Genomic DNA, 11632 nt, shown 5'->3' with positions numbered 1-11632 from the left:
CTCATACTGGGGAAAGCTGGGCTGTAAGGCAGAGATGCAGAGAGGCGGCGAAGAGCAGAGCACCGGAGGCGCACACAGGATTGTGCGCGGAGGATGGGCTGTTGACTGTGCCGCTGAGTCGCCCTGGAGGGAAGGAGACAAAAGCGCCAGACTGAGGTGAGCCCCAATTCTGACTACACGGAAACCCAGTTCCGGGAGAGAATCTGGGAATCCAGATTCATTGGGGGAGAAACTAGACTGTTTGGCAGCGCGCGAAACTCCAGGGCGCTTTTCTCTCAGAGGTGTTTGCTGGGAGTACAGAGGGACACTGAGACACAGGAAACTCATAGGGCGGGGCTGACGGGAAGCCAAGGCGGTAGGCTCCGCCCTGTAACTCCGCCCCATCCAAGCTGAACACAGAGGCTTTTACAATTTTGCAAGTCTAGTTGAATGGGGCTGTCTCCCGGCATAGACACAGCTGATCCTCACAGCCAATTGGACTGGAGGTCACATCCTCCCAGGGTACCAACAGCAATCAAGGCTTAACAACACCAAGACTTTGCACTCAGCCCACAAAGGGGGGTATCAAGAGCGACCACCTAGGGAGATTGGGGAAGCTGAGCGATAGGGAGGCAGCCAAAAGGGGAAGACACCGAAACAGGTCACGAATATAAGGGATGCTGTAATTCCTGCTGAGGGGCCACAGGCAGTAGCTGACCTACACTCCATTGGAGACCCAGAAACGAAGGCATCTAGTGGTCGATGTGAGATGACATCAGATTTCGACCACTCCCATAAGGGACACATTCAAGAGGCAGACGAAGTGAGCGCCGAAGCCTTGCTGCACCAAGACCCGGCACATAGGCGTGTCTCCCGCACAGCAACTCTTCCTTTATAGACACAGAGGGTCCGCACGGCCAATAGGCCTGGAGGACAATTCCTCCCAGTGACACCAACAACAATCAAGACTTAACTATACAAACAAGGACCAAGATGGAGGCATAGGGCAGAAGCCTGATTGCTGCCTACCACAACGGTTTTGAGACTACAACGGGAGAGCGGAGCGGACACCATCCAGAACCACCGGAGGGCTAACTGAGCGGATGCTATACAACTAGAATAAAAGAGAGGGGTACGCGGGATGAAGCTGATGCCGGTGACCCAAAGACCACACTTTAAAAACTACGGCTCAGGCGACACAATGGTGGCCTGGAACGTGCTCGGCGCAGTTCCCCCAGCGGTCTCCGGCTGAGGGGAAGGCTTCACTCGTTGCCGAGCACGGACAGACGAGCCCCTGGGAGACATGGGGCGGGAGACTACGCGCTTGCTGACCTCCGAGTCCTTCAAGAATCTCAACGCCCCGGAAGCGGCCAGGTGCGCACGCTTGGCGACCGGCCACCGCTGCAGACCCAAGGGCCGACGCAGCCACCCCGGACCAGCCCGCCGCCGCGCACCGGGCACACCGGAGCTACGCCGAGCCCGCCACCCAACGAGTTCTGCGGTGGCTGCCCTGGAACTCTGAGAAAATGGCCGAAGGAATTGCTGAGAGGGAATTGACCAACAGGAATTGGGATCAAGAAGACGAAACTCCACTGGGTCCCGGATCCGGGTGAAGCCGCGTGCCCCTGGGTCCGGGTGAGGCTGGGAACTGGGTCAGGGTGAGGCTGGGCCCCGGGTCCGGGTGAGGCCACGTGCCCCTGGGTCCGGGCGAGGCCATGCGCCCCTGGGTCCGGGTGAGGCTGAATCCTGGGTCCGGGCGAGGCCGTGCGCCCCTGGGTCCGGGTGAGGCTGAATCCTGGGTCCGGGCGAGGCCGCGGGCCCCTGGATCCGGGTGAGCCTGGGTCCCGGGTCCGGGCGAGGCCGCGGGCCCCTGGATCCGGGTGAGCCTGGGTCCCGGGTCCGGGCGGGGCCGCGGGCCCCTGGATCCGGGTGAGCCTGGGTCCCGGGTCCGGGCGGGGCCGCGGGCCCCTGGATCCGGGTGAGCCTGGGTCCCGGGTCCGGGCGGGGCCGCGGGCCCCTGGATCCGGGTGAGCCTGGGCCCCGGGTCCGGGCGGGGCCGCGGGCCCCTGGATCCGGGTGGGCCTGGCCCCCGGGTCCGGGCGGGGCCGCGGGCCCCTGGATCCGGGTGAGCCTGGGCCCCGGGTCCGGGCGGGGCCGCGGGCCCCTGGATCCGGGTGGGCCTGGCCCCGGGTCCGGGCGGGGCCGCGGGCCCCTGGATCCGGGTGGGCCTGGCCCCGGGTCCGGGGGGGGCCGCGGGCCCCTGGATCCGGGTGGGCCTGGCCCCGGGTCCGGGGGGGGCCGCGGGCCCCTGGATCCGGGTGGGCCTGGCCCCGGGTCCGGGGGGGGCCGCGGGCCCCTGGATCCGGGTGGGCCTGGCCCCGGGTCCGGGGGGGGCCGCGGGCCCCTGGATCCGGGTGAGCCTGGCCCCGGGTCCGGGTGGGGCCGTGGGTCCCTGGATCCGGGTGAGCCTGACCCCGGGTCCGGGTGAGGCCGTGGGCCCCTGGATCCGGGTGAGCCTGGCCCCGGGTCCGGGTGAGGCCGTGGGCCCCTGGATCCGGGTGAATCAGTGCCCCTGGGTCCGGCCGAGACCAAACCAGAGGGAGTCGGACCTGCATTACCACCATTTGTCCACCATCCAGAGCTGAGGGGTCAGTGCCGACATGTACTCATAGGGAACTGGTGGACATTGATATTGGGTCTCAAAAGAACTGTTGGTCCAGAAAGAAACTCACTACAGACTGATTCATTTGCCTGTCAGCATAACTATTATTGCTCATCGCACATTCAATTCTTATAAGTATATCTCTAGTGACACATGATTTCGCTCATCTAGGGGAAATGATGAACAACATAGACTGATGAACAAGAACAGAACCAGAAACAAGGAGGCATCGATCGGACTATCGGGCCTCAGAGGGAGGATAGGGGAGGGTGGGGGGAGGGGGGAGAGATCAACCAAAGGTCTTGTGTGCATGCATATGAGCCTAACCAATGCTTAAGTTCAACAGAGGGTTGGGGCATCCAAGGGGAGGGGTGTGGGATGGGAATGGGGGGATGAGGACAAATATGTGACACCTTAATCAATAAAGAAATTAAAAAAAAAAAAGTTATTTCCAATATTTTACAATGGACAGAGAACAAAATGGAAGGAAGACCCTCCTGTTTTTATAAGGTTTTCCTGGTGGTTCTAACCCAAGCTCATCTTTTCCCCCACTGACTTCTTTTGCACTTATTAATTTTACTGCACAATTAACTTTTTTCCTTTTAAAAAAAAATATTTTTTATTGATTTCCGAGAAGAAAGGAAAGGGAGAGAGAGATAGAAACATCAGTGATGAGAAAGAACCATTAATCAGCTGCCTCCTGAGGATTGAGCCTGAAACCCTGGAATGTGCCCTGATTAGGAATCAAAATCATGACCTCCTGGTTCATAACTTGATGCTCAACCACTGAGCAACACCGGGCGGGCACAATGAACTTTTTAATAAATATTATCCAATTGTCTTTTGAGAACAATTACATTTGAATCTAACCCCTCCCCCAATATTGTAAATTCCTTGAAGTTAGAAAGATTAAGTTTATCACTCAGCCCACCATTGGTGACAACAGATTGCTTTCCAGGAATATGTCCTCCTCAACACACTAACATTCCCGCGCTCACATACACATGCACTATACACCATACATGCACACAACAGGAACAGATCTCTATGAACAGCAAGGCTTATTAATCCCTTTTTACAAAAATAGTAATTAGACTTAGCCAGGATCATACTGACACCATTATGCTTTCTGTAAAAGCACAGGTACATGAAAGTCCACCTCAAGAAGGTGCTACACAGTACTCAACATAGTCCTCAAACTCATGCAATTAAAAATAGAAAACAAGTTGATGATTCCCAAAGGGGAGGGGGGATGGGAAATAAATAAATAAATGGACACAAACACACATTATCACATAGTCCTGGAAACCCATATGCCCTCCCAGAAATGTACATTCGCAGCCTTGCCTATGCATTCCACTTACTTTTTATTTTTTTAGTCATGGTTCATTTAACACCTTTGAGCACTGTGTATCAGGCTCCATATCAGATGTATGGAATTCAAAGATGGAATGATGACACTTTGCCTCCTGCACACATAGGCAACCCCAGTCCAATAGCATAACTGCCATACTAGGATCACCTATTTATATGTGGTGAGGTACAAGTGCAGAAAAAGCCTAAATCTTCCTGAGGGTCAGGTAACACTGCACAGAGGAGAAAGGGAAAGAAGATCAGTATTGCAAAGGGGGGAAGGGGGTCATGTGCAGAGTGCTGAAATTGTTGAGTTGTGTGGGTCCTAGCCAGGAAACCATCGGAGAGGACTTTTCCTTTTATTTAGAGGCATCCTTGACAATGGGACACAGCCCAAGGCAGAGACCCTGGGTCTGTTGATAAGAGGGGGTGGAGCAGTAGAGAAGGGAGATGAATGCCTACAAAGGGAACCATTGACCTTTCCAGAAGGAGGCCAGGTTCATGGAAGGAGCCACTTCTACACCTGCAGAGATCCGCCCGTGGGGGACAGTCCCTGTTGGGGGCTCAGAAGAGAAGAGAATATGTCTCTCCCAGAAATGTCTTCACTCTGGAGAAGCTGGGCTTTGAGCTGGTTCCCAAGGAGGCAAGGGAAGGGGCATAGGGTCCTGTGGATTCTTGTCTGCAGAGGCAGTGCAACCAGAAACCCTGGGCGTGTGGGAAGGGCTGAGAGTGACCGCAGAGAAGGAGAGAAAGGAATGGATTGGGATAGGCAGAAAGATCGATAGGGAGTTGTGTGGGAAATGAGAGTGCAAAGGAGAAGGGCTTACTCAGGGCTGTGAATGCACAGAAGGGGAGGAAAAGGTAGATTTGGCAGCTCCTAGAACCTGGGGAGAACGGGTGGAGGCAATGCTTCAGCGTTGTCTGGGTAAATGGAAGGGCATTTCCATAGGGTCAGAGTAGGCTTTGAACTTGGAGGAAAGAGCAATTCCTTCTCATTTTGCTAGAACCAGGGCTTTGCATGGTCAAATGTGTGAGACAGGAGTAGGTGGGGCCAGCGGGAGGGAAGTAGATCTTCATGGCTGGGCCCCAGGTTTGGAATGAAAGAGACCTTGGTTCAACCAGCCCAGCTACTTACCAGTTGTGTGTCATTGGCCAAGTTAACCAGCTTCTCTACGCCTCAGATTACTCAGATACAAAAGGGATACAAAAATATTTCCCACTTGTGGTTCTTCCAGAAAACACTTGGCATGGGGCCTGGTACATAAGCAAATTCAATAAGGTGTTTTCATAAGTATAGTTAGTCTGCATCACTCGAAGCACATTGTTCAAATGAGGATATGGACTGAGACACTGTGTTCATAGGCCCACCTTCTAGGAACACATGATAAACTCTAGCCTCCCCCAGGGGAGGGTGGCTCATAGAGCCTGAAAATCATGAAATAAGGAGAAAAATTAAGAAATTCTGAAACGTTTCATCCGGATGACATTTGGGGACATGAGGATGGTTGCATGAAGAGGCAAGCAGTAGCCTTCCATTTAACTCGAGGAAACAATACTGTGTTGTTAAAGCCTGTGGAGCCAGGATGCTTGGTTTCAAATCCCCAGGCCATCAGTCATCCTCAGTCAAGTTCCTGAATCTCTCCGAAGCCTCAATTTTTTCATCTATAACAGTGTTCATTAGATTACCTCATAATTAGATTATTATGGCAATTAAATGAGTTAACACATGCAACTGCTTAGAATAGCATCTGGCATATAGTAAATGCTCGATTTGTTAATTTTTATTTATTTTTTTAAAAAATATATTTTATTGATTTTTTACAGAGAGGAAAGAGAGAGGGATAGAGAGTTAGAAACATCGATGATGAGAGAGAAACATCGATCAGCTGCCTCTTGCACACCCCCTACTGGGGATGTGCCCGCAACCAAGGTACATGCCCTTGACCGGAATCGAACCTGGGACCCTTGAGTCCGCAGGCCGATGCTCTATCCATTGAGCCAAACCGGTTCCGGCACGATTTGTTAATTTTTAAATTTCAGGGCACCCGATGGCAACCCAGGATTTTTCATAATTCCAGCAATGGAGAAAGGAGAATAGTCTCCCTACAGTAATGATTCCTTCTTATTGCACGTGTTCAGAAATTCACTGAGAGTGACGGTCACAGCCATTTGCAGAGGAAATTCGTCCTCCAAAGCGGGAGTAGAATTGCCATCTCTCAACCCCTTGGGCCTAAGAGGCCAAGCCTGCAGGGTCGGTTGGCCTGTGGTGCCATAAACCCCACCGACCGCCAGGGGGCAGCAGAGTCCGACCCCGGGTGGCTTCATCCACCGAAAATAATTCTTAATTCGTTCCAGGGTTTTCTTCTCGGCCGTACGTGGCTCCAATCTCCGCGCTGCCGTAATCCCGCCCATCATTGACTATTCCACCAATCAACAAGGGGTCGGGGTCGGATCCCGCTGGGGCCGGGGCCGGATAGGTGCTCCTCCAGGTCATTCAGGCCTAGGCACCGCCCCCGTGCGACTGGGCCAGTCCGGGCTGCCGAGCGGGGATGTCGTCGGGGCGTGTCCCCGAGACTGCGGGGTCCTCCGAGGCGCCGGAGCAGGGTAGTTGGGGGTGACCCGGGCCTGGGCGGGCGGACGGGCCGGTGGGCGGAGCGGCACCGGCCGCCCCTCCCGCTAACCCGCGGTCCTGGGCCCTCCCTCAGGCATGGGCGTACCGCCCCCCAACTTCTCGTGGGTGATTCCGGGCCGGCTGGCGGGGCTGGCGCTGCCCCGGCTCCCCGCCCACTACCAGTTCCTGCTGGCCCAGGGCGTGCGGCACCTGGTGTCCCTGACGGAGCGCGGGCCCCCGCACGGGGACAGCTGCCCCGGCCTCACGCTGCACCGGCTGCGCATCCCGGACTTCTGTCCGCCCGACCCGGAGCAGATCGACCGCTTCGTGCAGATCGTGGACGAGGCGAACGCCCGGGGAGAGGTCAGCGGGCGGTCAAACCGGAGGAAGGGCCCCGGGAGGGGTCAGCGGGGACACCCGGAGCTGGGGGAGCTGGAGGAGCAGAGCTGGGGACACCGGGCCGGGAGGGAGACGGGGAAGACCGGGGCCTGGAGGCTCCCGGTGAAACTGAAACGGGAAACCCAGGGGAGGGCGGGGCGGTGGGCGGGAGGAGGAGGGCCCAGCCCGGTTAACCCGCTAGAGGAGAGGAAAAGCCGGTTGCAGTTGGGAGCTGGGGAGGAGAAAGGGTGGGCAGACGTGGGACCGGGGGAGGCCGAAATCAGAGGCTATTGAACAGTCCCCACAGCAGGGCTCCATCCAAATATAATGGAGCCATATGTACTCTTTTTTAAAATATATATATATATTTTATTGATTTTTTTACAGAGAGGAAGAGAGAGGGATAGAGCGTTAGAAACCTCGATCAGCTGCCTCCTGCACACCTCCTACTGGGGATGTGCCCGCAACCAAGGTCCATGCCCTTGACCCGGATCGAACCTGGGACCTTTCAGTCCGCAGGCCATCGCTCTATCCACTGAGCCAAACCGGTTAGGGCCATACGTACTCTTAAAGTTTCTAGCAGCCGCATTTTAAAAGGTGAAAAAGAAACAGGAGAAATTCATTTCGATAATATAATTTAGCCCGGCAAGTCAAAAATACTGTTGCAACATGTAATCAATATAAAGTACATTCTTAGTGAGGTATTGACGTTGTTTTGGGCACTACATCTTCACAACCTGGTTGCATTTTACACCGCATCTCCATCTGGACCAGCAGCATGTCAGGTCCTGGGGAGCCACACGCGGCCAGTGCCTTCTGCCCTGGAGAGCGCAGGGAGATGGTGGTGGGGAGGCAGACCAGGAGCCCAGGCCTTCAACCAGCCACTTTGCTGGTGATGGGTGCCCTCCTCCCAGCCACAGGTACCCGCCCTCCCGACTTCCATGCCACCTCCTGCCCCTGTGAGGTGTGCAGGATCCTGGGCCTGACCCAGAGGAAGCCCTGTAGGGCGAGAGAGACAGGCCTAAGCGAGGGCCAGGAGAGTGTGGGGAGGGCGGCAGGCTCCCCCCACCACCACCATCACGCTCCCCCTCCACAGGCTGTGGGAGTGCACTGTGCCCTGGGCTTTGGCCGCACGGGCACCATGCTGGCCTGTTACCTGGTGAAGGAGCAGGGCCTGGCTGCTGGAGACGCCATCGCTGAAATCCGGCGGCTTCGACCCGGCTCAATCGAGACATACGAGCAGGAGAAAGCGGTCTTCCAGTTCTACCAGCGAACTAAATAGGGGCCCCAGCACCCTTCTTCCAGGCCCACTGCCGGACCAGGGCGTCAGAGGGGCCAGAGACGTGGAAGTGGACTGAAGCCTCCAGCTCCCCGCCGGCTCACGAGACGGAAGTCGCCCTTCCTGCTGGCAGGTTCTGATTGAAGGGATGTCTGGAGCTGCACTGATGTGGGGTCCCTCTTCTGCTTCCTTGAATAAATAACTTATAAGAACCAGCTCCTGTTGCCCAGCCCTTTACAGTTTATGAAGCACTTCCACATGTCAGCTTACCTTGAGCCCCACAGTAGCCCTGTGATGTCGGAAAGGCCCTGTGGAGGAGGTGGCTAAAGCTCAGAGAGTCTCAAGGTTACACTTCTAGAAAGTGGGAAGATGGGCCAGGACTGCAACACACATCTTCAGCCTCTTAAAGATGCTGAAACTCTGTATCTGTTATCTGATATGTCTTCTGGAGAGCTGGTCAGTGAAAAGGGCACAAATCCCCCGAAGCCCAGGGTCCCCGATGCTCACAGGCCGGGGGGCCCACATGGATGCAGCCCCTCTGTCTAGGCCCACATCCCCCCACGTGTGTCATGCCCTTGACCCTCTCAGGACAGAGAAGGCCTGGATGTTGTGCTCCTCTCCCAAGGGCTGTGGGCCTCTCACCAGCCTCAGGGTGCCCAGCTCACATGCTTCTCATCAAAATGTCCTCCACCCTGCCCACCCTACCTGCCCTGCCCAATAGCGTGGCTCATTCTGTTTCTTTTTCTTTTCTTTTTTTTTTTATATATTTTATTGATTTTTTTACAGAGAGGAAGGAAGATAGAGTTAGAAACATCGATGAGAGAGAAGCATCGACCAGCTGCCTCCTGCACACCCCCTACTGGGGATGTGCCTGCAACCAAGGTACATGCCCTTGACCGGAATTGAACCTGGGACCCTTGAGTCCCCAGGCTGACACTCTATCCAGTGAGCCAAACCAGCTAGGGCTCATTCTGTTTCTTAATGCAACCCAGAGTATCTTCCAAAGGGCTGTGTGTGTGTGTGTGTGTGTGTGTGTGTTAGAGAGAGGGAGAGAGAGATCACATGAAGGCAGAAAGGGTGTGAACAGCCCGCTTCCGGTATGCCTTCCCTCCATTTACCAGGATGTGAAGACAGGTGGGAGGCTTGAAGCTTCACGCTACCTTCATGTCTCTGCTCTGACCCTGACCCACTGAGGTAGTACAACAGGTCCTCACACTCTCTGCCCTCTGTCCCAACCTGGCCCCACCCTCCCCATGTCTTCTGCTCGCAGGAGAGGGATCTGCCCTGTCCTTCCTCCCGAGGCTCCTTCAAAGGAGACAGAAGAATTTCTAGCCCCATAAAACCCTCTGTGCAGCCTCCATCCCCATAATTTAAGCAGGTCTCCTCTGCCTCAAGAGTTCCTCGGGGAAATAAGCATAATTATGTGCTTAAGGAAATAGGTTTTAAATAAGAGTTCACTTGGAATGAAAAACTGTCCTTATCCTTCCATCAACTTTGGGAGGGAAGTCTGAGATTCCCTTTGGGCTCATTCCCACTCACATTTTCTGCCTTTTGCTCATCCCCTCTTCCGTATAAGGCCACCAATGAGGGATTCCAGGCCAGCCATGACCCTTCCCCATTCTGCCTTCTGAGAGGATAGGTGTGAGGAACAAGCCCCTCCATAGACAAGGAGCCGTCACATTGCATCAGACCAGGACTTCGCAAGGCCAGCACTGCTGCTGTTTGCGGCTGGACACTTGTTGTGGGGGGTCTCCTGTGCACTATAGGGTGTTCCAGCATCCCTGACCTCTACCCACCAGATGCCAGTGGAATGCCACCTCCAAAAAAGTGGCAGCAAATATGTCTCCAGACATTGCCAAATGTCCCTGGCAGGACAAAATTGGCCCCATTTGAGAACCACTGCATCAGGTCAGCAAGACCACATGCACCCATAGGCTTTTGTTTGCTGTGGGAGTAGAGGTGGGAACACACTCGGGAATTTCTCCTGTGGATACACATCTTGATAGGGAAGAAGGGGCCAAATTAAACACCCTTGAACACTATTACCCTTTTGAGGAGTGTACCCCCTTTTTCAGGCTGGGTTCCCAAGATGGTGATGGACACTATTAACTTCCTACATGTAGCAGTGCTGTATTCGCAATGAGTTGCTGGTGGGCATAGCTGCAGTAACACTGACTCCCACCCCCCTGTTTTTACAGTTTTATTCATGCTTATTCTCTGGCATGTGGTCCAAGTTCCCTGCTGAAGGGAGTCTTTTGTATGCGAAAAACATCCCTGCCCTGGCCAGTTTGGCTCAGTGGATAGAGCGTCTCTGCCTGCGGACTGAAGGGTTGCAGGTTCAATTCTGGTCAAAGGGCATATGTCCAGGTTGTGGTTCGATCCCCAGTAGGGGGCGTGCAGGAGGCAGCTGATCAATGGTTCTCTCTCATCATTGATATTTCTCTCGCTCTCTCCCTCTCCATTCCTCTCTGAAATCAATAAAGTGCATTTAAAAAAATAAACAAAAAAACCTGTCTGTATCTTGCCACTCTTTATAAGAAGGAAACCAACTTAGTCTCATGGGATTGTTTTGTGACAAATCAATATCAGTTACCACTAATGCACTTCACACTTGTTGTGACTGCACTCTGCTTACTGATCTACACTAATAAAAGAGTAAGATGCAAATTGACCATACCGTTGCGCCACCCACTAGCCAATCAGGAGTGAGTATGCAAATTAACCCAACAAAGACAGCAGGTTAATTTGCATATTCAGGCAGGAGTGGCGGGGGGCAGGTGCCCCAGCTGCTCCAGGCCTCTGGGCAGCGTGGGAAGGCGGAAACGAGGCTCTGGCTGGAGCAAAGGCAGTGCCAGCAGCCAGGGGAAGGAAGGCCCATTCTTGAACAAATCTTTGTGCATCAGGCCTCTAGTATGATTATAATTGTCATATTTATGAAGCACCTACCATAGAGCAGGTGTTATATCATTTTATCGTCCCAACCATTTTGAAAATCAGGCATTTTTTTCTTTTTTGTAGATGAGGGAACTGAGGCTTAGAGAGATGGCTGACTTGCCCAGTGCCTCACACTTGTGCGAAGGAGCTGGCAGCAAACCCAAGTGGTAGCTCCACACGCTGCTCCTTCAATCAGACACCTTGCCTGCCAAGACCTGCCCCTGGTTCCAGTTACACGGGGAAGTCCACCTTCATGCTCAAAGCTTAGCTTCACCAAGCTGATTCTCAGGCCACTTCTGTTACGGCCACTATTGTCTAACTCAGAGCATGTGGCTATCCTTACCTGGCAGGACAGTCTTAAGGTACGTGTGCTGGCCTTGAGCCCTCAAAATATCATTTTATGTCTCATGATTTATTAAAAACTCTAAATCCTTCT

The 11632-nt window shown here is 54.2% G+C and overlaps 1 protein-coding gene across 1 annotated transcript; it reads left to right on the top strand.

The window, feature by feature from the left end:
- The first annotated feature begins 5900 nt into the window (after positions 1-5900).
- Positions 5901-11377, top strand: DUSP23 (dual specificity phosphatase 23). The gene is made up of 3 exons (XM_079762141.1): positions 5901-6598; positions 6700-6968; positions 8080-11377. Exons 1-3 carry the CDS (start codon positions 6544-6546, stop codon positions 8263-8265), a joined length of 510 nt encoding a protein of 169 aa, XP_079618267.1. The 5' UTR covers positions 5901-6543; the 3' UTR covers positions 8266-11377.
- Positions 11378-11632: the final 255 nt, after the last annotated feature.

The sequence above is a fragment of the Cnephaeus nilssonii genome, assembly GCF_951640355.1.
Source record: "Cnephaeus nilssonii genome assembly, chromosome: 21".
NCBI classification, from domain to species: Eukaryota; Metazoa; Chordata; class Mammalia; order Chiroptera; family Vespertilionidae; genus Cnephaeus; species Cnephaeus nilssonii.
This window is presented reverse-complemented; position numbering and strand designations above follow the sequence as displayed.